General features: G+C 43.0%; 1 protein-coding gene and 1 pseudogene across 4 annotated transcripts in view; both read right to left on the reverse strand.

Annotated features, from left to right (window-relative positions):
* Positions 1–6,961: 6,961 nt before the first annotated feature.
* LOC147605043 (RNA pseudouridine synthase 4, mitochondrial-like) overlaps positions 6,962–24,467 on the reverse strand; it is a 62,756-nt gene continuing 45,250 nt past the window's right edge. Inside the window, exons 2-3 of one of the 3 annotated variants that reach the window (XM_086794220.1) lie at positions 21,533–21,592; positions 6,962–7,457 (exon numbers count right to left, since the gene is read on the reverse strand). In XM_086794220.1, the coding sequence (XP_086650346.1) occupies positions 7,290–7,457; positions 21,533–21,592 (228 nt within the window). In that variant the 3' untranslated portion in view covers positions 6,962–7,289. Of the gene's footprint in view, positions 7,458–10,279; positions 10,684–11,218; positions 11,823–21,532; positions 21,593–24,467 lie in introns of those variants that run through there. The other 2 variants (XM_086794221.1, XM_086794219.1) reach the window with 2 other exon arrangements.
* LOC147605044 (uncharacterized) lies at positions 14,882–18,611 on the reverse strand (annotated as a pseudogene). The gene is made up of 4 exons (XR_015265253.1): positions 16,739–18,611; positions 16,260–16,605; positions 15,998–16,159; positions 14,882–15,902 (listed from the first exon to the last, which is right to left on the reverse strand). The product of XR_015265253.1 is annotated as an uncharacterized LOC147605044 (transcript).

The following is a 24,467-nucleotide window of genomic DNA, read 5'->3' on the forward strand; positions in this document are numbered from 1 at the left end:
TTCCAAGGGATATGAAACAAGGCACCTTTAATTGGCTAGCATAATATTAGGTTTACCTACCCTTTGACTCATGCTCATGTCTTGGTTCTCACGTCCCACGTATGTTTTAGCTCATGCCCACATCTATAATAGCTCAAGCTCATGTCTGCTATAGCTCGGGCTCATGTCTCACCTCTATTATGGTTCACGTTCATGGAGTGACTTTAGGCTTGCATCTCTTAACCAAGAGAGGTGGTTTAGCCTACTTCGTTTGTGATTTTTTAGACTTGAGATGGGGGATGATTAAGATTCATAATCCTAGTTTAAGATGTTTTATGCAAGAGCTTGCATATTTTTTAAAATTTTAGTTAATTTTGCATGCTTCTAAAAACAACAATGCATGAAGAAATATGAAATACATGAATAAAAATTAACTTCCCACTCTATTCTACACCTAATGGAGCTCAAAGCTTATATTTTCAGAGTGGATTCCACTCCTAATCACAATTGCTAAGCTATTCCTTAGCTCAATGCAATGAAATCTAGACCTTGTGGGCTTCTAATCATGTAAAATACCATGAAACCATGGTTTTCCAAGGTATGTAATAATGCAAATAAAGCTTGAAAACAACATAAAAAACAAACAAGCTAGACACATCCAAGGCTCCAAAATAGTAGGTTTTTTCCTAATCAACACTAGGCAATATTGGGTGATCCCAATAGCTTGGAATAGGCAAACAAATGGAACTAAGCCCTAGGCTTTTCCTAGCCTGCGCGCGATGAGTGCCAAATATGTTCAAGTCAAGAGCTTACCTTAGCCTTTATGAATCATGTGCCATTGGTACTTATGTAGCATCGCAAATGCAGCTTCTGGTGTGGGTGCGCTAGCTCGTACATCATGCCCTCACTACATTGTAACGTTGGAATGATCCTTTGCTAAGTGGGAGCTTCCTTTGCCAAGGCAAGAAGGAGATATCCTCTCACAAAAGGTGGGTGGAGAACAAGCTAATTAGGGAGAAGCCTATAAACAAACCTATCTAGCAAGCATCCCCATCAAGAAAGCAAGATTCAATAAAACCCATGCAAGATGGCTAGGAGGAGGAGATCGAGCACAAGTATTTTATTGCAAGAAAATGAATGTGTATTGTTCAATGCCAAAAATTACTTATATACAAGTGACTAGCTTTGGACAAAACTTAAAAATAGTCCTAGGCCGCTAGTTCTAGTCAAAAGCAAAGTACGTACATGAAGTATGTGACTTTCCTATTTGGCATTATTTACCTCATGGTACAAGTAATGCCGCTTTATAAAGTCCATGTCTGTAGTGCCCATTCATGCAGGTAAGATGACAATGCGATAGGTCATACAGACAAAACCATGTTAACCAATGAAGTAGTTTACACACACACACATGTGTGTGTGTGTGTATATAATATGTATAATGTATGTGTATATGTATATGCATATATACATACATATATATATATATATATATATATATATATATATATATATATATATATATGTACATATATATATACATATACATATACACATGCATATGTATATGTATATGTACATATACATATACATATACATATACATATACACATGCATATGTATATGTATATGTATATTTATATGTATATGTATATGTATATGTATATGTATATGTATATGTCATGGCAAGATTTCTTTGGTTGTCCTATATATAGATGACTTAAACATCACAACTGATAATGAAGAAATGATCCAACAACAGACAATGGATATGTTGAGCCATGAGTTGAAGATGACAGACTTGTAGTAAACATACAAGTTAGCATCAGAAGCACTTCTAGTAAACCTAATCTTTTTGAAAAATTAGTCTATCTTGTGATATCATGTCCTTAAGGCCTCTTTTAGCTCATACAATGCCCTCTTCAGCCTGCAAACTTTGTTTTTCGATCCACACATCTCAAAACCTGGTGGTTGAGCTACATATACCTCCTCCATGAGATGTCCATTTAGAAATGGTGATTTGCAACCAAGACAAGTACTGCCCTGATAGTTCTATAACATCGTTTTGTTGAGGTGTGTGAGCAGTAGTAGTGAGTTAGTGCTTAATTCCATTCTCCTTACTATTAATAGCTATCAAATTCTGTTGAAAGGAATTCTCCTCCCCAAGATGTACGAAACTTTTTCACCTCCTTTCCTGTCTCATTCTCCACAAACTTATGCCAAAAGCTTCATCCTAAGGAAATAAACCCACAGCTTCCTACTATAATCGTCGACTAACAATATGATATCTTACGGTAGTAGATATCTTACCACAAAGATTAGCCCAAGTACCATATCCAAAGGAGTGTTTGCCCTATTGTTGCTCCCTTGTGAAAATGCCTTGCGCTATTGCTTGCCCATCATGTAAGCCTCACATGGTTCTTGCAATTCTAAAAACGCAGGTAAATTAGCTACTTTTTTCTTTTTCTATATCTTCTTTAGCACTGCAAATTCGATATGACCAAATCACTTGTGCCAAAGCCTGCTCATGGTCTTAGTTGCAATCACTGTGAGGACACTCAACTCATACAGATTGTTGTGCCTTACTCCTTTATCGACTTGCCAACAACATCTAGAATTTCTACTTCAGTTTTCTTGAAGTGTACTTCAAGCCAATAATCTGTCATCGTAGTAAAAACTGACAGCAAGTTCCTCGTGATTTGAGGTATATAGAGCACGTCTTGACAGCTTCTTCTCTTCACTTGTAGCTGCCACAAAAGAGATGGTTCTAGATCCTTCAATTGGACATTTAGCATTATTCCCAACAACACTGATGGGTTCCTATAAAGGATTCCAGGAATTATACCAATCCTTTTTACCGGTCATGTGTTGAGGTATGCCACTATCCAAAATCCATCTATCATTAAAAACTAAAGCCTAAGAAGATGAACATAATTCTTCAATGGTGGTGACCCAAAGTTCAAGCTTGGTTTCGACATTGTTAATTGACTCCTTTCCCTTCCATGAAGACTTAAGGGTGCCGTTCTTCTCGTCAGCTTGCTTGCTTCTGTAGTCTTTGACAATGTGACTCTTGTCACAGTAATAGCAGCTCCCTTGAAAATTCTTCTTCTTTGACTTCTTCTTCTTGTCATCAGAAGATGCTGCACCTTTGCCTTTAGCATTGGTAGAAAATGCAACATCACTCCACGAGTCTTCAACCTCATCTCCTCCTCAAGTACTATAACACTAAATTCTTTAAATGATAGAGATGGTACTCTAACCTTAGTGTTTAGTGCCGCAACCAAGCCATCATACTTTTGTGGAAGCACTTAGATGTACCTCCAGGCTAGTTTCTCACTGGTCTTTGTAATCCCTAATAGCCATTTGATCCTACAAATTTTTGATTCACGTAATAAATACTTTTAACAACTTCTCCTTCACAACAAACTTCTCAGCAAACAAGGTAATCCTCTAGGTTCTGAATCCTAGTTTGATTGTGGGTCTTATACTGATTCCTTAGTATAGTCTAGGCCTTCGATGTCTTAGTTGTGTGTGTTGAATTAGAGTAAGAACATAATCACTTGCGCTGGTGTGATGATGGCACAAAGTGACTCAGCATTGCACCTCTTCCATGCATGAAGAAGTGTAGCATTTGATGAAAGTGTGTTCGTGCTGTTGTTGGGGTCAAAGGTTTCCCAGAACAGTTTCTATAGAAGCTCATAAGAGTCTGGAATGGCATTGACTTTGAATTTCCAAAGAATGTAATTTGTCCATCAAGCTTGCCTTCTCTGAAAGCTAGTGAACGAATGCGCAGGACTAGTGCAACTGTAGCAACAACAACCGAGGAAAATCCATCACTCCTAGTATTCTATGCAAAGAAAGACTAGACTTATGTACTATTTCTGTTATAAGAATCTAGCCTCTGATACCATATAAGGATATAGCACGACGAAAAGATATATAACAAAACAAAGTGCAATAGATAGAGAATGGAGAGAACTTAAAATTATTAGATAGGTACAATGTAATGGTGCTATCCATCCGTACACTCTCAAGTAGAGCTTAGTGGCGATCTAAACAGACTCTAGGTGAAGGATGTACTAAGTGTAAAGGGTGTGGATACTCACAAGCATTAGATGTCTTAGCTTGTGATATATTTAATGTTAGCGTGGTGTGGTTAGGTGTGGATACACAATGCGAGCGATTACTGGCATATACGCAATCTCACCATCCTCAATCTCACCATCCTCAAAGTCTACCCAACTGACCCCACCATCCACTAATAATGAACTCAACCAACCATCCGGGGCTTCCCTTAAGCCCCAACTAACTCTCAAACCCCTGATCATCTCCTACATTAATGGTCACAATAATGACCCCATCAACGTCTAAGCCAAGGTTTCCACCAAAGACAAGTGCATCAATGGATTTTTCTCATACTGGGGGCCTTTACAAATGTGCACCAAACATGCTAAGAGGGAGACATTGAGCGTATACCAACACATCTTATCATTAACTCTTCTCATCACCTAGCCAAGGCAAGGACATCTCACGAGATGCATGCATTTGCAGAGTATGCACCACTGGTAAGGTGGAGGACGAGGAGCACTATTTGATTAGATACCCATCCTATTGTAAGATCCAAGGGAAATTTTATCCTCTTCCCATGATCAATTCAACTCACTCTTGTGGGTCATGAAGTATGAGAACTAGAGATGTGTTAGGACACGTATTTACTAGAGCTTTTTCATCATAGAATACTAATGCAACTCTCTAACAAACAGAGCCACCTTGGCACCTTCCAAACTATAAATCCAAGATATCCTTCAATGACATGACAAGCTCGCATCACAATGGAGAGATGCTATGATTTCTATGCACTCTATTGTCGTCATACGTAGCTTTGCATGGATATTTTAGCTTATGCAACTATTTTCGTATAGTTTTTATTTCCATGGTTTAATATTCAATATGGATCCATTATACTACTTTCTTGATCTCAAAGACACTCTTAGTCTTTCGAAGATGGTAATCTGTGTGTGTGTGTGTGTGTGTGTGTGTGTGTGTGTAGCCTGTAATGGCACGTGGAGCTTGATCAGATGCGGAGCTGTACGTCAAAGTGCGAATGGTGAGTGCTTTTGGGGTCTAGGGGGTGAGGGTACCCAAGTCGTAGCACTTGGTCAGTTGAGCAGCCTTATGGGCCACCCTCTATAAGTGCCTGGCAGTGTGAACTTATCTGCATTCCTTCTATGGCTGGGTGGTGACTAGAGCTTCTTGTGCTCTTGTGCTATGGCGGTGGCTATGGTGAGCAAAACATTAGTATCGAGTGCAGTCCTCTCTCCTTGCATGGGCTCCCCATTCCCCTCTTTGCGTGTGAAGCTACTCCCAAAAGGCAAGTTTTCTTTCTTTTAATGGTTATTGTTTTCTCTTATTATTCTTTTTGTACTTTACAACAATTTTATCTGTGTGTGTGTAAGCTTGGAGAGGAAGAAAGCATTAGTTTTGCAATCCGTTACAAGGTTCTATATGTTGAGCTCTCAAGAATGGTAGAGAATAACGAGAAGGAGAAAATCACAACTAGTATGTGGGTGTGTGGTTCAACACACAAGAGAACCACTTGATTTTAGCAGTGTGTGTGTGTAAGAGCTTTTGAATGTGTGAACTTTGAAGCACACATAGGAGAGAAATAGAACTCATCTTTGTGTGTGTGGTGGTGGCAAGAATGTACCTTTGTGTAGGCTCAATAAAACACGTGTGTGAAGGAAATTAAACACATGATATATATTGTGTGTGTGTGTGTGTGTGTGTACCTTTTCTCTATGTGGAGAGGCCAATTAGAGCAAAATAGCCCATCACACACACAAGCAAAGGGTGCGTGGTTAGCCTCTAGTTCAAGAGAAAATTGAGAGAGATTTCACGGCCATGCGGCCATTGAGGGCCAGCCAGCATGTCAAGGAAGCCACATGGCTTGGCGTCCATCGATAAATTGGCCGCCAAGGGGTAGAACGATGGCTGCAGAGCAGCTGCTCCTACCGACTGTGGTGGTCGTGACTGTGTGTGCTACAACCATCTGAGCGAATCAAATGGTTGCTTACCAAGTCACTCAAGGCCAGGAGGCGCAAAGAATATAGCTTTTAAAAATTGACCTCTCATATGCACTCATAAACGAGTTATCTTCCAAAGGTTTTCCTTTTAATAAGGGGAAGTGCACACACACTCCTATCATCATAGTCTCCAGTAACCGCACAACCCATTGCAGAAGGTGAATTTTGGTATTATGATGTCATCATAAAGAGAAGTCATTGTCACCTGTTAGTCGTGCAATTTACTGTGTGAGCATGTGATTTGACATCATGTGTGACCTTGATGTGGTCATGTATGCATAGTCACACACAAGATCAAACACATGAATTTTACTCTATGCAATGGATGTGTGTAACCATGGAGTTTCACACATAAGTTCCATGGTCATGTGTGCGTAGCAACATGTGGTGAGACTTTCACGGTGACGATTGCCACACTTTGGCATAATTTTGAGTTCACTCGAGGTTTATGATAGCAGTTCCCACAAAAAGACATCAATTGATACCATGTTTTGGGCAGTGCTCACACACAAATTGCAAGGCTATTGGTTGTAAAACAGATAACATGCATTGGCACAATATTTACATGCTCTCACCCCTTGTGCGCATATCCATTAACATACGAAAAAAGTTTACACCATCTATGGGGACAAGTAGTTCGTCAATATTGACTTTGGCAATAGATAACAAAGTTTGTCACTGTAAAATTGATTGAGTTATGGTATTTGAATTCAATTTTTGTAAACTTTTACAAGTTTGCCTATGCGGACGTTAGGTTCCATTCTTGGGATGATTGTCTTCAACCCATTGCACGTTTTGATCTCTTTAAGTTGGTTTTGATTTGTTGGGCCAAGGAGCTGTGCTCACTTGGTCACACTAAATTATGGTTGTTTGACCATCCTTATTCGAAGATGTATGCATGCCAATCAGCGACCAGAAAACCAACAAAGTAAAAATTATTCACCATCAATGCATGCATGTATGCTGTAGACATGTATTATGTCCATGTATGTATGCACATGCGCCTTTTTGTAGGTGGGTACGCACCTATAAACGTGCACCTGTTTGTGAGGGGGTGTGATAGCACGGGCACATGTATGCATGCTCTACATTCTGAAGAGTATGCATGCATGTTTTACTTTCTGAAGAATATGCAGAGACTAAGAAGACCTCGCGAGTATACTTCTATGAAAAAAAAAGGATTTTTCATTGCACTACAACCACACACCAAGAACTGTTTGTTGCCACCTATTCCTCTTCCTTGGAAACATCTGGCTTCGTTTTTTCAGTCATATTGGAATCCACTTTAGGGATCTCGTTGAGTTTCCTTCCCCGAGCATGAGTATTTACCACCTGCAGAAATTTTTTTGGCAAGTACAAAACTGATCCGTCTGGAAGAATGTCTTTTCTGGTAACCTGCAATGCAAAACTGTCATCTAAATAGGACTTCTTTATAGCGCAATTAAGGCAGCCATGATAGCTTTAAATTCAATATTAAAAGAGTGAAATCAAACGCAGAATGGATCCCCAACAAAACATAGCCATAAACGAGCAATGGGAACACACTGGTTATCGGCAAAAGCAGAGTAGTATTGATCATCCAGCATGGATTCATACCCTACATGGATGGATCCGTTCAAGACATATGTTCCATACCAGTATGAAATCGGCCCAAAATAAACATCTAGAGGAAATCGCACATTGTATCCTGCACACTCCCCGAGCCCCATATGTTGCTGTCTTGCAGCCTGCTGCCAGCCTGCTCACAAATTCCGGACACTCCAGTGCTGCCCGTCTCTGTCTATCTGCATTAATTTTCATCCCTCCCCAACCCCTACCCTGATTCTTTTTACTTTTCCCCTATTTCCCCAATTATTCATGTTCAAGACCGACTTTCCTCAAATTTCAAATCTTACAAATCCCTCAATTTTCCAAATTACTCCTAAATTCCCACAATTTCCCTCATTCCCCCAATTTCCTCCAAATCCAACTTCTTCCCTAATTTTCCCAAATATCCCTAGATCCACCAACTTTCTCATTTTATGTAATTACCCCTAAATCCCTTAATTACACCCAAATTACCAATTCTTCCAATTTCCCCCAAATCCTCCAATTTTTCAAATTCCCCAAGCGTCCCTCAATTTCATCCGATTCCCCCACTTCCCCAAATATCAGCCAGCGTCCCCGATTTCAGCTGGACTTGTCCAATTTTGAAAATTCTCTATTTAATGGCCACAGCCAAAACCCACAAAACTTGAAAAGAGACTTTGCACAGGGACACCACTACAAGCTTTAGGAGCCTTCTCTTCTCCGCTGGACTCCAGAAGGACCAGATTTACCCTAGTAAAATCTTTGATACAAAGACTCTCACCAATAAATTGAAAATCATGAATATATAAAAAATACAATTTGCACATAACCTTCTTCTTCTTGCCCACATCTGGGACCCTTTAACTAGTCCTTATCACGTTCATGGACACATGGCGGCCAACCAGCAAGTACAAAAGCAGTAAGGCTGTTTCAGCCAAGCACAGCAGCAGTACAGACAAGTCCGCCAGGGTATGGACAGCAACTGGCAGTCATATTGAAGGCAGGGGCTGATGTGCAAGCCTTTGTGAAGAGGAGAACAATGGCGTAGATTTACAAGGGACCCTTTACATGTTATTAACCTTACCCTAAGGTTTGGCAAAATATAACAGGTATTGCCATATAGTAGAGAATAGGCCACCAAAATATTGTTTTGCATTTCCATTAAATATATTCTGAGAGCTTTTCAAGAGTAAGAGTGTTTTTCTAAGGTTTTATTTTAGTATGTAATGATTACTGCTTGAAAAAGTCAAAGAAATGATGACCCTCCTTGCCCTTTCTATTTGCATGTATTCACCCATCTCCTTTCTATTTCAGGTCTCACAATGCTCTATAAAAGGCCTCAAGGGCTCATTCTCTACTAGAGTAGAGGGACTAGGAGCGGCTTCATGTACTAAGCTTGTATGAATTAAATGCCACGTCAATAGCATTTAATTAGTACAACTACGAATGAGTGTTTTTCTAATGTTGTATTAATTAGTAGAGAAAGTCAACATGTGCTCCATGTAAAAAACTCAACAATTCTTTGTGCTATTTCCTCGTGCTCTAGGCACCCAATGTCTCATGGATGTGAAATCCATTTAAAACGGAGTGCCCAAATGACACTTTGTCCACCCTCCATAAGTGAGTGTGAATCCCTTTAAAAACCAGGGTGCCCAAGTAATAACTTGCCACCCTTTTATTAAATGATGTGGAGACCATCAAATGCCCTCTTTATAGCTTCTGTTCACGCACATATGTTTCCCCCAAATTACTGGGGGCTGGCTAAGGCTATTTTTTGCCCGGACAAAGCCTAAGAGTCAAAAGATTGTGCCTACAAAACCAATGTACTTGATAAATCTAATGCAAAAGTCACATCATTAAGTCATGTGCTCTCTCTCTCTCTCTCTCTCTCTCTCTCTCTCTCTCTCTCTCTCTCTCTATGTGCACACTCCCCAACACCACGGCTTTCACCTATCACCCACCATAGCTGCATACCTGTGCTAACCCTAGCACTATGTACTGCAGCACACTAGCTCCTTCAATTGGGTATTAGAGCTAGGACGTCCTCTTGCTCTTGCTCCCGCTGTCCCCATCATTGCTCCCTTTTCTTTCTTCGTTGTCCACGTCATATGCACTGACCTTAGTTGCATTCCGTACTCGTACTCATCCCTTCGGTACTTTCAATACATACCGTACCGGTACCATGCTTTCCATACCCGTACTTTAAAAAAAGTTTAAAATGACTAGTCACTCATAACTACTAGTGAATACATGGTATGCAGGTTGATATTGAGGAGCTCGAGCGTGGCAAACTGCAGCATGCCGAGGAGAGCAACATAGTTCGTGACGAGCAAGAGGAGATATATAGACAGCTTCATAAAGAGCTGGAGGACATTGATAAACAAGTCACTCGAGCTCAGTCTCAAGCTCTCACGACCATTTCCCTCACTTCTTTAGCTCAATAGAGTCATCCTTCCACCTCTAAAGGCAACAAGGTGTATACTCATGGTGCACATTCGAGAGCTAGTCACATATTCAACTTGTAGCTACTAGCGGCTAGCCTTGTACTTTCATGATTTATGATCAAACATATATAATGTCATATTAAGACTTCATGTTGTATGCTCACAGATTTACATAGCATAGATGTTTGAATTTTAAATGTTTTTTGCTCAATTCTGTGTATCAATGTTGCTGAATTATGAATGGTTTATAATATTTTTTTAAATTATGTAATATGTATACATTATTTTAAAAAAGTGAACGTACTTAAAGTACTTATCCCAATGCGTACTTTACGTACTTGTACGCATACCATACCGTATCGCACCGTACCTAAAGTACTCAATCACTATGGCGTTGACATACTTTTTCGCAGCCTATACTGCCTACCTTTCCACAGCCGTTCGCCAACCTCCAATGCACGTCTTCGCTTTTAAATAAGACCGCCAGCTAGCCTTATTAAAAACTGAAAGGATTAAGCCTCTAAGCCTTATCACTAAGGCTTATTAAAGCCACGTCAACGTCAATCTACTATCTTCAAAACTCTTATCTCCCAGTCGACTGCCACCTCCTACAACATAATCATCACCATACAATTAGGGGATTTCAAAATACATGGTAAAATCATCGAATTGAAGGTGTCTGCATCACACCAAAAAAATGATTTTTTTTGGAATTTCAATACTTAGCATGAATTGAAGCCTCTCCAAAATTTGGGAGTTTTCAAAATCACGGCAAAAATTGCCTAATTAACCACTCCAACATTCATAAAATTTGGCGTATTTCAAAAATTGGGCAAAAATCGTCTAATTGAGCATGATGAGTTGGCTCTGACACAACATGTGATGTGGATAGTAGGTACCATGATGAGTCGGCTCTCACACAACATGTGATGGGGTTAGAAAGTAGCATCTTTCTTTTGCATAACCTTATTCGTGAACATAGTTGTCAGGTACGAAACGAAGGTACGAAAAAACGGTACCAGTACATGACTTTTAAATTTTGAAAAATAAGTTCAATTGAGGTACGATCTACTTTAAAAAACACTTGAAAAAAAGATATTTGTACACATTTAGAGATGCAAAGTCTAGAGAAGCTGTAATTTGTCATATGACATAAACTAGTACAAAAACTCAAGAGTCATGAACAATGAACACTAAACATGCCATAAATAAGAGTCGTGACCCATGGCCTACAATAGGAAATACAAAAAGGTGTGTTGTGACCACTAACTAGTCACAACACTAAGTACAAAAATGTCTAAAGTCTAGACTCTAGTCCTCCTCCTCAGAGAAATCACTAGGGGAAGGAATGCCCTCGCTAGATTTGCTTCCATCATCAGAGGCCAACCCAAAACTGCCCTCGCTAAGGACATTGCTCTCGTCATCATACTCGGGCTCTCTGATGCGTGCAATAGGAGCATCCTCTTCTTCAGCAAACAGGTGCTAAAGTGCTCCTCGAAGTCGAGCCGGAGCCATGCCTCACATATGTAGCCATTGGGGTCGAAGTAGAGCGCCGAACAGTGCATCCGCGACCTCCTACATGTGTGCCACCTCTAGCTACGCGACCTCTACGAGTACGAGAAACTCGACGGTCAATCTCCTCTAGCTCCCTATAGAGATCCGCATATATAGCCTCCTCATCTGGATCTCGCTCCTTGTGGACACTCTTAAGAGTGTCCACTGTCAACTTGAACTCGTCGACATTCACCTGAAAGCAAAGTTTAAACATTTATAAATTATTAGACTGTAGTCATGGCACATGCATTTATAAATAATTATTAATGAGTTGAACTTTGAACTCTGGAGATCTCTACCTGTTTGGAGATCTCCATGTCATGCATCTTCTCCACCATGCGCATGTTAGCACGACAATATACAAGCCGCTCTAACTGCATGGTGCTGAGACGGTTTCGTATCTTTGTGTGTACAAGTGAGTAGGAACTCCAGTTCCTCTCGCATGTCCCCGAAGAGCAATCATATAAAAAATAAGAGAGTTAGAAATTAGAATGTAAGAACTAGTTAGTAGTTATGACTCTAGAGACTAGAGTATACACCATATATTCAATAGTCACCTGTGACAAGACTCTCAAAGCCACTTTTTGTACGTGAGCCATTTGATAACCAAATGACTCCCACCAAAAAAGTGGCCGGACCATTGACTCCCTACTCGAGCAAAGTGGGTTCGTAAAAGCGGCTCCCCTCTGATCATTATACCGAATGAGCTCTTGGAGGAAGTCTCTTTGCTCGTGGACGGGAAGTATCCTTGGCAAATAGGCATCCCGATCGGAAAGTAGCTCCTCATCGGCGAAGACCTTGGTACTTTGTAAGCGGGATGCAACAAGGCCGCAAGACCATGGATAGGTCTATACATCCATCACCACCTCCTCTCCACAAGCGCCACGATCGAATCGCGTCGCGGAGTGAGTGGAGGCTCGGTGGGATCCCATGTGCCGAGAGCGCATGAAACAAGGATGTTCATGATACCTCTCTTCTTCCGATCACTCCATCCATCGGAGAGGATAGAGAAACCATACTTCGCCCATCCTTCTTGCTGCACGGGTGTGAGTTTGTCGTTGATCCTTTGCCTCTCATCAAGCGCGGTGGTGCGCATCTCATGGTAGGTGATACCATGCCATTCACCATGAGATGGCCCCAGCTCCGCAATGGCCTTCACCATTTTGTGCCATTGTGGAACCTTGAGCACACTGAAGGAGAGATTGCAGTCTATCACCGTGCATGCAATCTCCTCATTAGCGGCTTTCATCTTCGCCTTCACATAGGTGAGGTTGTTAATGTTTGCACCGATGGCAGTTTGCCTCAGAACTGGAGAGCTCTCCTCCCTTGGCCTCTTTGGAACTGCCTGAGACAAAACCGAAGCCGGATGGGATGGGCGAAGGAGTCACGGATACGGAGGTACCGGACATGGAAGCTCCCCCACATCCACCTTTGCCTTGGTTGCGGATGAGCGAGTACTTCTTCACTATACCATCCGCAATTTCTTGGGGAATCTCCTTGCACGGCGCCACTTCCCCACCAAGCTCGGACACATGTGCAAGTAGCCTTGTGACGCTACTTGTGCAACCCTTCCAACAAAAGTTACACGTCCATTTCCATGACCCCGAATTATCGATAGGTTTCTCACCGGTGGTGGTGTATAAGGCAAAAGCCTCATGCTTTTCCTTTCATCCGGACCTCATTGCCAAAGTGGCAAAGTCTGAAGAGAGAGAGAGAGAGCTTGAGAGAGGGAAAGAGAGCTTGAGAGAGAGAGAGAGAGAGAGATAGAGCCTAGAGGGAGAGACTAGAGCCTTAGCTCTAGGTACTAGTTAGTAGGCCGAGAGAGAGAGAGAGAGAGAGAGAGAGAGAGAGAGAGCTTGAGCTTGAGAGAGCTTGAGAGAGAGAGAGAGAGAGAGAGCTCGGGAGATAGATAGAGCCTTGAGAGAGAGAGAGAGAGAGAGAGAGCTTGAGAGCGAGAGAGAGAGAGAGAGAGCTTGGGAGATAGATAGAGCCTTGAGAGAGAGAGAGAGCTTGAGAGCTCTTATACAAGGGCCAAGCCTCAAGGCTCTAGAGACTAGCATGGAGGTGAAAGCCTAGGCCCTAAAGGGATCAAGTTCAAGGCCATGTGGCCCATCATCCATGGCACACGAAAAAACGGCTACAACAAACGGGAAACGCGCGAAAAACGAGCGAAAAAAACAATCAAAAACGGGGAAAAAAACGGTAAAAAACGGGCAGTTTTTTTCAAGACCGTTTCACTAACGTACGGTACGAAACGGTACGACGGTACGACCGTTTTGCTGGACCGAAACGTCCACTGGCATCAAAACTGTTTCGGAACAGTTTCGCACTGCTCGTTTGGCACCGTCCCATACTTTTCGTGCCTGTGCTATGGTACGCATCCTGTAGACAACTATGTTCGTGAACACCTTCTTAGGTGTGAACACCCCTTATATCTGGATAAGAAAAAGTATGCCATGTGTCCGTCCATGGGTCTAATATGTGAGAGTCAAAAGATAAGGCCTACTGCCTATAAAAGCAATGTACTTGATGGATCTAATGCAACAGTCACATCATTGAGTCGTGCGGTACACTCTCTCTCTCTAGCTTTTTTCTCTCTTTTTTTCGTAATAGAAGATATATTACCGAAAATTACTTTACAAATGGCCACATGGCCGCCATGTGATGTACTAGCTTTCCCTCACTAATTACTCCGAAAACAGGTGTAGCTCGAAGTACGGCCTTCACCTATCACCCACCATAGCTCCATACATGTGCTAACCCTAGCTCTGTGTATTGCAGCACACTAGCTCCTTTGCCTTTTTTGTGCCCGCCATAGAGTCAAATCTATTCATCAACTCCACCTGCCTCTCAACATCCACTAGTTTTGCGCATTGACTACAAAGAGATTCAACACCTATGAGTTAGCCAATCATAAGGTTTCTGTAACTGCTCCCTATACAGGAGGCCTGACAAATCAGAAGATAAAATACACATTTTTAGATCACTTTACTAATACAAACAATGGGCAATATTTGCAACATTAAAACTGAAAATGACAAAGAACACTTGACACCATTACTGGAGCAGGAAAGCCCCCCCCCCCCCCCCCCCCCCCCCTCCTCCTCTCAATACAATTGTATTTCTTGGAGTATTTATATGTATAAGTGTTCATGGACCCAAGGCCAAATTTCTCCATAACAAGAAGTGAGTACATCTGAAAAACAATAAGATTTTATCAATGAAGAATCAGTTGTCGAAGTCAAGGTTGATGTGTACGTACTGTACGTAATGTACGGTACGTATTTGTACGTTGTTCCGTACAGATAAAATTTTTGTGTACGTAAAAATACGTACCATTGTAAAAAATATCAATCTATATGACATTTCATATCAAAATAAACATAAAAAGATCCAAATACATTTTAAATTGTGAGAGAGACCTACAAGACAATCTAATAAGGTCTTTGCTAATACGCATTTGATTAGTAATCACAAAACCCTTGCCGCATGTTGTAAAACTTGTTACTTCAGAAATCAAACATTAGATACCAAAACCATTTTTCAATCAGATGACAGAGATCAATCTTCAATCACCAATCACCACTCTTAGAAGTTAGCTCTATATAAACTGATGAATCAGTGTTCACAGTGCACACAACAAAAGTCTCGACTCTCATCCATGTCAAAAGGCTGCAAATGCATCAAGATTCAAAACAAACTGAATACAATGCACATACTACATAGCAAGCTGCAACACTACATCATAGAAATGTCCTCAAAAGGCCCATAAGGGCTAGTCCAGAGTCTAGACTCCACAATGAAACATGATCTAACAGTCAAAACTCCTCATCAGATGATGATGATGACGATGCACCAGAAGAGAGCAAGTCCCCATCTGTCAAGACATTGCCCTCGTCGTCATACTCAGGCTCTGCCATCACGGGCACATGTGATGATGTGAAAGATGTATCATGAGATCCATGTGCTACATCATCATCTCCTGGCTAACTCTGAGTATGAATGAGAGTGACAGCCTCATTCGCCCGAGTCCGCTGCGTACGAACAGGCAGCTTCCCCCGACGAATGCTCCTCCGTCTAGCGCTCTCTGAATCTGCAGCCTCCTCACGCAAAGGTATCGCCAAAGCCCGTGCGCGTGACCTTGTGACACGACGATTGATGCTCTCCAACTCTCTATGAAGGAGTCGTATAATATCTGCCTGCTCGTCTCTGACACGCTGCTCCACGTCGCCCTCAGTAGAGGTTGGCCCATCTTCACATGGGTCGGATCTGCCTGTGGAAAAGCAAAATCCGACAAGTCAAAACCACAAGAAATGACTTATATTGAAATGTGTCAAAAGACGTACGACAGTTAAAACTTAAATATACCTGCTTGGGTGCCCCCAAAGCATGATAATCTCGCACGAGCTTCATGTTAGCTCGGCAATACACTAATCGCTCCAGCTGAGCGGTACTAAGTCGATTGCGGATCTTCGTGTGAACCAAGGAGTACGCACTCCAATTGCGCTCACAAGCACTAGCAGAACAATCCTACGATCACGAATCACGATACGATTTCGGAGTCAAGACTCAAAACCCTTAATGAATCAAACTTTAAAGATGGATGCAATTGTGAAAGAGTCAAGAGTACCTGCGAGAGGATTCGGAGAGCAAGATGAGTCAGCTTTGGAAGACCTTGTCTTCCATAGCTCTGCCACCACGTGAGAGGAAATTTCGTCGCCTCCTCTCTCAAAACCACCGCTCTAGCAAAGGATGGTCCTAGATTGTTCATAAAACTCACCATCTCTGCATCAACCTCAAGTTGCTCATCCTCGTCGTACATTATGTTGATGTAGTGGTCTTTCTGCGTGAGCAGAGTGCTCTCACTAAACAGCTCTGGCTTCTTGTAGAAGGGATGAAGCAATGCAACCATCCCATGAATGGGACGGCTCATAAATGTCCATCGCCGCTCTACAATAGCCAGGATGTCACCACGGCTACAAATTGATAAGCCAACATTCCAACAGTCATTATATAATATAACTTTAAACATATTGTTCATTGTTGCAATGTGCATATTATTTAATATTAATATAATCAACCAAGAACAATATCCAAGTGTACACTCACTGAGACTCCGTCAATGTCGTACAAGTGGCAATATGGCGCTTCATCTCCATGAAGAGATGATAGACCAGTCCAAGAGTAGAGCCCTCCATATCTGTGATTCGGAGGAGGACATGGATAGGCTGCAATGCCACCGTCAAGCTCTGTACCTCTGTCCAAAAGGCCTCGTCAAGCACTTTCCGCTGAATGTATCTAGTGGCCTCTGTCTGTGCATGGTGCATAAACCTCCATTTCGGGTCCACCACAGTCTGTAGTAGTGGGTCCCGCAATCTAAAAAGCCTCTGCAAGACCAAGAACATATAAGAAAACCTGGTCTTCGAGGGTCGCACCATATCAAGTGCACTATGGCTCCTGAAGATGGCCAAAGCCTGATGTTTTTTTCGGAAAAATGTAGTAATCTTCATGGCATCTACAACATTAGGTTGCACCCATGGCAACTTTCCAATATCCTCCATCAGCAGGTCCAAGCAATGTGCAGCACAAGGAGTCCAAGCAATGCGAGGAAACTCTGCCTCGACCAATTCACCCATACGCTTGCAATTTGAAGCATTGTCTGTCACCACTTGGACCACATTCTCTGGCCCAACATCCAAAATTGCCTGTCTGATGTGGTGATAAATAAACTCAGCACTGATGGATTCTCCTGCCTTTCCTGCATCCACAGCCCGCAAGAAGTATGTGCCAAGACATGAGGACACCAAAATATTGATAATGTGTCGTCTACGCATATCACTCCAGCCATCAGATATGATGGTGCACCCAAAAGACTGCCATCCTGCCTTGACAAGTACCAATGCCTTGTCTATCAAGGCTTTCTGCTCTTCAAGCATCGTGGTACGCATTTTGTTATACTCCACCCCGGACCACGAGTCTGTGTGGCCAACCTCTGCTATGGCCCTCACCATTCTCTTCCATTGATCAGTCCTCAGTACATTGAAGGAGATGTTGCACTCCACAAGAGTGCTTGCAATCTCCATCTCAGCCACTTTTTGTCTCTCTTTCACCCACGAAAGAGATGACACACGTGAAGGCAAAGTACTCTGTCTCAGCACATGTGCATCATCATCCTCATCACCCTCCTGCATGACACGGGCCCTCTTTCTGTCCCCTGTAGACTGGCTATCCTGTGTGGAAGAATCACCCATCTCCCCCACAAGCGCATCATGAAGTGCATCTTGAGTGTGCTGGCTGCCCCTTACCTTCTTTGAACCCTTTGCTGTTGATGAATTCTCAGCAATGAGCTTGTCTCTGATATCCTGCGGCACCTGCTTGCACCCACCACAATTGCCGGTGGTGCCAATACCTGTCAAGTGTATCACGACACGAGAAATTGTGCTCGTGAGCTCGAAGTTGCAATACTTGCACTGCCATCTACGCGTGCCAGAACCAGCTTGGGTCGGCGTATTAATAACACGGATGACATTCGTGTGCTCCTGCCAGTAGGGGTTGCATGGCTTCGGCATATTGGATCCTGGAAGCTCTGTGACACAAACAAAGAGAGAGAGAGAGCTTAGAGCAGAGTACATACTCCAAAGGAAGAAAGAGAGAGAGAGAGAGAGGGAGAGCGTAGAGCATACTCCAAAGGAGGAAAGAGAGAGAGAGAGAGAGAGGGGGACCCCGGACTCGGGAGGGAGTGAGAGAGAGACGAGATTAATCATGTAGACAGTAGTACATTGGCAGAGAGAGAGAGAGAGAGAGAGAGAGAGAGAGAGAGAGAGTACAGTACGAGATGCATCATGAGGGACCAAGGCCATGAGCGAGAGAGCGTGTGAATTACCTGTGCACAGTGTGCACAGACGGAGCGAAACAGAGCGCTGGGCGAAACAGGCGAAATTCCAAAACAAGGCCAAAATCGCACGGCGAAGGTCAAAAAGGGGGTTTTTTTTTTTTTGTTTTTTTTTTTTGAAATAAATGTACGGATGGATCCGTACGCGTACGGATCCGTACAGTACGTTCCGTACGGTACGGATCGATCCGTACGTACGTACGGATGCAACCTTGGTCGAAGTAGACCAAATCACAGGCAGTCTCCCACCTTCACTAGGTGAACACTTGCTCTCACTAGTCTTCCGGGACTGTACACCAACAAGCACGCCCATACTAACGCCTGGCAAGGTGAAGCACCACAGAGAGAGTAATACCTGGTGCTCCCAAGTCAGCTTTGCTCCTAGTTTTCCTCATACCCAAATGACCTGCACTGGCTCCTCTAAATGTGAGCGCAGTTAGGGTAATCATGGGAAAAGTCACCATCCGGCCTTCCTTGGTGAAGGCAACTGGGTGTGATGCTTTGCCTAACAAGACTTGTAAAAACAACATTTGATTTTAATAATATCTGAATCTGAAAATACAAAAATAAGTACTTGCTGAGACAAGGATTTAAATTCAGATCTCAAGAGAGAAGTTCATCCCCTTTTTAATGTTCTCCAATTTTGTAGGCAGGTACAAGAGCTACAACAGCGCACAAGTGCTGTAGGCAGATTCTGGGCCGGAACAGCAGTCGAATACTCCAGCAGATACAGTCGAGTACACTATCATCAACAAGTACACCAAGAGCAGACGGGTACACCAGCAACAGTAGGTACTGGGCAGCAGGCGGGTACAGCTATGTAGGCGGGTACAGCTCTGTAGGCAGGTACTGGGCAGCAACAGGTGCTCGGCAACAGGCGGATACAACAACAGGTACAGTCAAGTACACCATCAACAGCAGGTACAGTCGGGTACACCAGCAACAGGCGGGTTCAGCACTCCAAGCGGGTACAGGGCAGCCAATCGTGTTCTCTACAGAAACCAAGACAGAGGCGAGTTCCAGGAGGTGCCTACTTTCCATCATCACACCCCCCCCCCACTTACCATCCACATGTGGGGAGGAAATGTTTCCCCATGCAATACATGTTGTAAATATTATTATTAAACCTTAATAAAGTTGGGCACCCACATTAAAATCAAGTGTCCAGCCAATGTTTTAAATGTGTGAACGCCCAACCTTATAAACATTAAGGTTTAAATTACTTAATGGATTTTACATTTGAAAAGGCCATAGGCAAAACACAAGTCCTGGCACGGGCCTTCCTATGGAGTGACAATCTCATAGACAAGGTCGGCACAAATATCAGTCCTACCATGGAGTGACAGTCCCATGGATAAGACGCAATCTTGGTCATACACGGGTGGCAGCAAACAGGCTCCCGTTCATATGGCACAATGCTGGTCACACACGGGTGGCACAAAACTAGTTCCCGTCCATGTGACACCAAATGACTGACCCTTTCACATGGAGCACTGGCCTGGCCACATGTGAACATGGTACAAATCTGGCCGCTCTATGGAGTGATAGTCCCATATACGTGGCTCCAAAAATGGAGATGGACCAAATGGAGACAAGTTCCTAGGGATAAGACACGTGTCGTCATCCGACCAATGAGCATATCCAACACTAGAGGGAGCATCTCTCCCTCATGGGATATCCTGGTCCTTGAGCTCCAATGGTAGCACTCAAAGAGTGGACCTAAGTCCTCTTTGTTTTGGGTCTTTCACCAAAACCCAAGAAGACATATCTTGTTCCAAGTTCCACCAGTCGTTCACTAGAACTCTGGAAACTTGTACCTTGTTCTTACCTCTGGGACAAGTCCCCGAGTGCCAATAAGAGAATCCAAAAAAACCATACTTATAGCATTGTGGCCATAGAAACATTATCCCATGCTGTATGAAACATATCATTCCTTATACAAATTCAATGCATCCCTGCCAAGGAAGCCATGAAAAATAAAAGAGCCCTTAGAACCATAGCAGATGCCATGCAAAATGTGCTCCCTAAAACCATAGTCCATATATTCCATTCTAGGGTCCATATGATATAAGACACAGACATAGTCCACAATCCTTGAACAAATCCAGAGTTTCCATAAAAAACATTTTCCCTAGATTAGCTTTTCTTGACAGCATTTGCCAAAAGTCAAAAAATGTGCTTCCAAATCTTGCCTTTTTGAAACATTGGAAAGTATGTCAAGGTTGATTGTTTCTGGGGCATTAGCATTTGCTCCATGACACTATGCTTCATGTTTAGTCATCCGATTGCCCTCAAGACAAGACAAGCAAGACGAATGTTTTGATGCGTGTTGTATTGAGGTGCTGCAAGACTTGCCTTGGCATTCTTGTGATCCACATTTCTGAATATGTGATCTTCTCATGCTCTTGAAGCATGCCTTTCTCCATGCAGGTGGATTGGCTGGCCATGTTTCAAGTTTCAACCACACTAATAGCTAGTGTTGCCCCCAGCTAGAACCGTCTTCCTTGTAAGGGGGAGGAATGCAGGGATGCCTTGCACTGATACCAATGCGACTGAAGCAAGGGGCTTGTAAACTATTAATGCGGTTAAACACATTTAAATGGCCATAGCCAAAACCCACAAAACTTAAAAAGAGACTTTGCAAAGGGACACCATACTGAGGCCGAAATCGGGCAACCCCCTTCCCCTTGAAGCATTTGAGCTATCCAAGGAGAAATAATTCTACGAGTACAAGCTTTTGGGGCCTTTAGCATCGACGCAACAAACACTGCTTTCCACTCTACACTTGTTTAAGTTCAACATAAAGTCAAATCATGCCTTATTAGATGACCAAAAATAGCAATAGTCTTCACAATAATGGACCCCAAACAGCAACCTTAGCTTCACCTCAAGTCATGTCAAGGAAGCAACCACATCATACTTTGACTTCAAAAAGTCTATAAAAGGCAAGCAATTAGTACTGACTTTTACAATAGCAACGTCAGATAAATCAATTTCACAAAGCCACTTACTTTCTTTAATTCTGGTTGTTTCGATTCACTTGCTTGACAAGCTGGTACACACATCCTCACCTAACATAAGACCACTTCAAAATATTAAAATATCTGAAAGGTAATATCGTGATATCACACATTAAACAGCCTTAATCAAGTATTTGAGGCTAAACTCCCCATAAACAGAATGCTATTCAAATAGACATGCAATCTCAAACACCACAACAATACTGTGTTGCTAAAAAATAAATAAGCATAAACAGATCTACAACAAAATGCAGAGATTTGTTTCATGCTCAACATTATAACAAGCAGAAACCAAATACAAACAAAAAGCCTTTTTCATTGCTTTAATAACCTAGATGTGACTTATGACTAGTCACAAAGGTGTTTCCCCACTAAGAGGCAACCAATCGTACGCCGGAAACACCCCAGTTCTCACAAATCTTCTTCCCCTTGCAACCGGATATGCAAGGAGACTATGCCAGTTCCTTCTCCGTAATGACCCAACCCCTAAGGGTTTTCCATCTCTGCTGGACACCAGACACTACAGAGGGAAGCTAGGCTAGTCAAAACAATATTGGTCCATGGGGGCCTTCAATAAATGTTGATCATTTGATGGGACAGATGCTACAGCATAGTATAAATGTGTCATACACGTGTCTCATAGGCAGCAGCAAGGGGATAACACACTATGCAGGAGCTGGGCAAGAGGAGCTGAGCACTTCATAGGGGTGGAGATTGGCCCTAGATGAGAGACAGCTACACAGGTGGCAGTGCTGAGGTGCAGTTATGGTGAAGAAGTAACAGGCGGCCAGCAAATCAGGGCTGTAATTCACCCCGTTGGGTGTGAGCATGTATTGGACACCATCTCAAAAATAACAATCACTCAAAACACTTTATGAAATGGAAACAGCACAAAACATAGTCAAAGCTGAAAAATAAAGTATGCTCAAAGACACCACACTTGGGCCACACCTCCCCCCCCCCCCTCCCCCAATACCAAGTATATTATTGGAGTATTTTATTTGTACAATATTCCACAGGCTATGCTTACCAGAGTTTGCCATTAACAAAAGATGAATATGAATACCAAACATGTTGGAGAAGAATCCGTCGATGAAGACTCCCTCAACACTATCCCGTCTCTCGCTAGAGAGATGCAAACACGTCATTGGTGTTCCGGGTCACCACACGACATTGCTGTGCCTGTACTAGCCTCTGGCTCGCACTCTCACAATGTAGGAATGCTGAAAACTAAAGAACTGGCAACAGTGGACACTCCTGACACGATACTAGGCAGCAACGGAGTTGTTGATGTTGAAGCGCAACAGAAGCAACCAGTTGGAAACGGGCGCCGCCCACAAGCACAAATGGGCATCTAAGCTGCCCAGAACAGCACCAAAATCAACGTACACCACCACTGTGAAGCCAAGTAGGCTGTCCGTACAGATTGTATTAAAACAATGGAGACGTAAGTGTGTAAGAGAAGATGTGAATTTCCTTCAAGGAGGAAAGAGGAAACCAACGACCGTGCAAGGTAGGTGGCCAACTACTTGGGCCACCCACATGTGGGGTGTCCTCAACAATGGAGACGTAAGTGTGTAAGAGAAGATGCGGATTTCCTTCAAGGAGGAAAGAGGAAACCAACGACCATGCAAGGTAGGTGGCCAACTACTTGGGCCACCCACATGTGGGGTGTCCACCCACTTATGGAACACCCACTTTTGATGAATGTGAACCTACGAAGGTTGTTAACATTACAAAGTATATTAATAAATTAATACAATAGTTTTAAGTGCACTTCCCACCTGCTCACATGCTACAAAACATGTTAGAATATAGGGCAATCGCACGGTTCACAAATAGGTGTCCCACGCCCATGAACTAGACATTCATGGTAGGCAAACACACGAAAATAGTTCACGCAAAAACAATAAACATGTGTGCATGTGCACTTTGTTATTAGCAAATCTCCCGTTCATGGAACAAGTACAACACTGGCATTCCGAGCACAAGTTTGCCACACTGGAAAGCATGGAATCCTAGCAGAACTAGGAGCTCGGGCACGTGGATCCACACACTAGCCACAAACGGGCACGAAGAACTGGGATCCCAGACACTCGGATCCACACACTGGCCACAATCAAGCATGAGAAACTAGAGAGGACCATTTCGGTGGCCAAATGGTGACATCCCCCCCCCCCCGCGGCTTCTAATCAGTTTCCTCAACTAAAAAGCGTCAACGTACACCCAGAGACGTTGGGGGATAGTCAAAGAAGTATTCTTCGTTGAAAGTGTGCATAGAGCAGAAGCAAAAGAGCACTAGAGTGTGCTGAATAGAGAGTGCAAGAGAGAGAGAGATATGGAGCAACTATGCTGAATATACTGAAGCAATAGTGTTGGCCGACTAGAGACACTGAAGCTGGCCGACTGGAGGACTGAACTGGCCAACTGGGAAAAAACCATATGGGCTGGGAAAAATCCCAAAAAATATGTAAAATAGGGGTGGCCAACCCACAATCAAGGGCCATGCAAAAGGGACCAAAGAGGACACTAGAAATCGGCAGAAACTGGGGATGACTGTGCTAATACCCCCTCTCAGTACTAGATGCTGAACAAACTCCGAGAAGCCGAAGATGAGGAGCCAAGGAAGCCTGAGAAACCGACTTGGTGAACAAATCTGCAGCATTCTCCGCTGAAGGACAATACTCCAAACGCAAATCTCCAACAAGAACCTGTTCACGAACATAGTGATACTCTATCTCAATGTGTTTCGTATGAGCATGAAACACAGGGTTCTTGGCGATGGCGATGCAACTCTGATTGTCACACCAGAGAAGAGTAGATCCAATAGGAGGACAGCCAAGCTCCTCCAATAATCTCCGCAACCAAATCGCCTCACATGCAACATAACAAACCGCACGATACTCTGTCTCTGTAGAGGAAAGCG

This window comes from Cibotium barometz, chromosome 60 (assembly GCF_041138505.1).
Source record: "Cibotium barometz isolate CiBa-2024 chromosome 60, ASM4113850v1, whole genome shotgun sequence".
NCBI classification, from domain to species: Eukaryota; Viridiplantae; Streptophyta; class Polypodiopsida; order Cyatheales; family Cibotiaceae; genus Cibotium; species Cibotium barometz.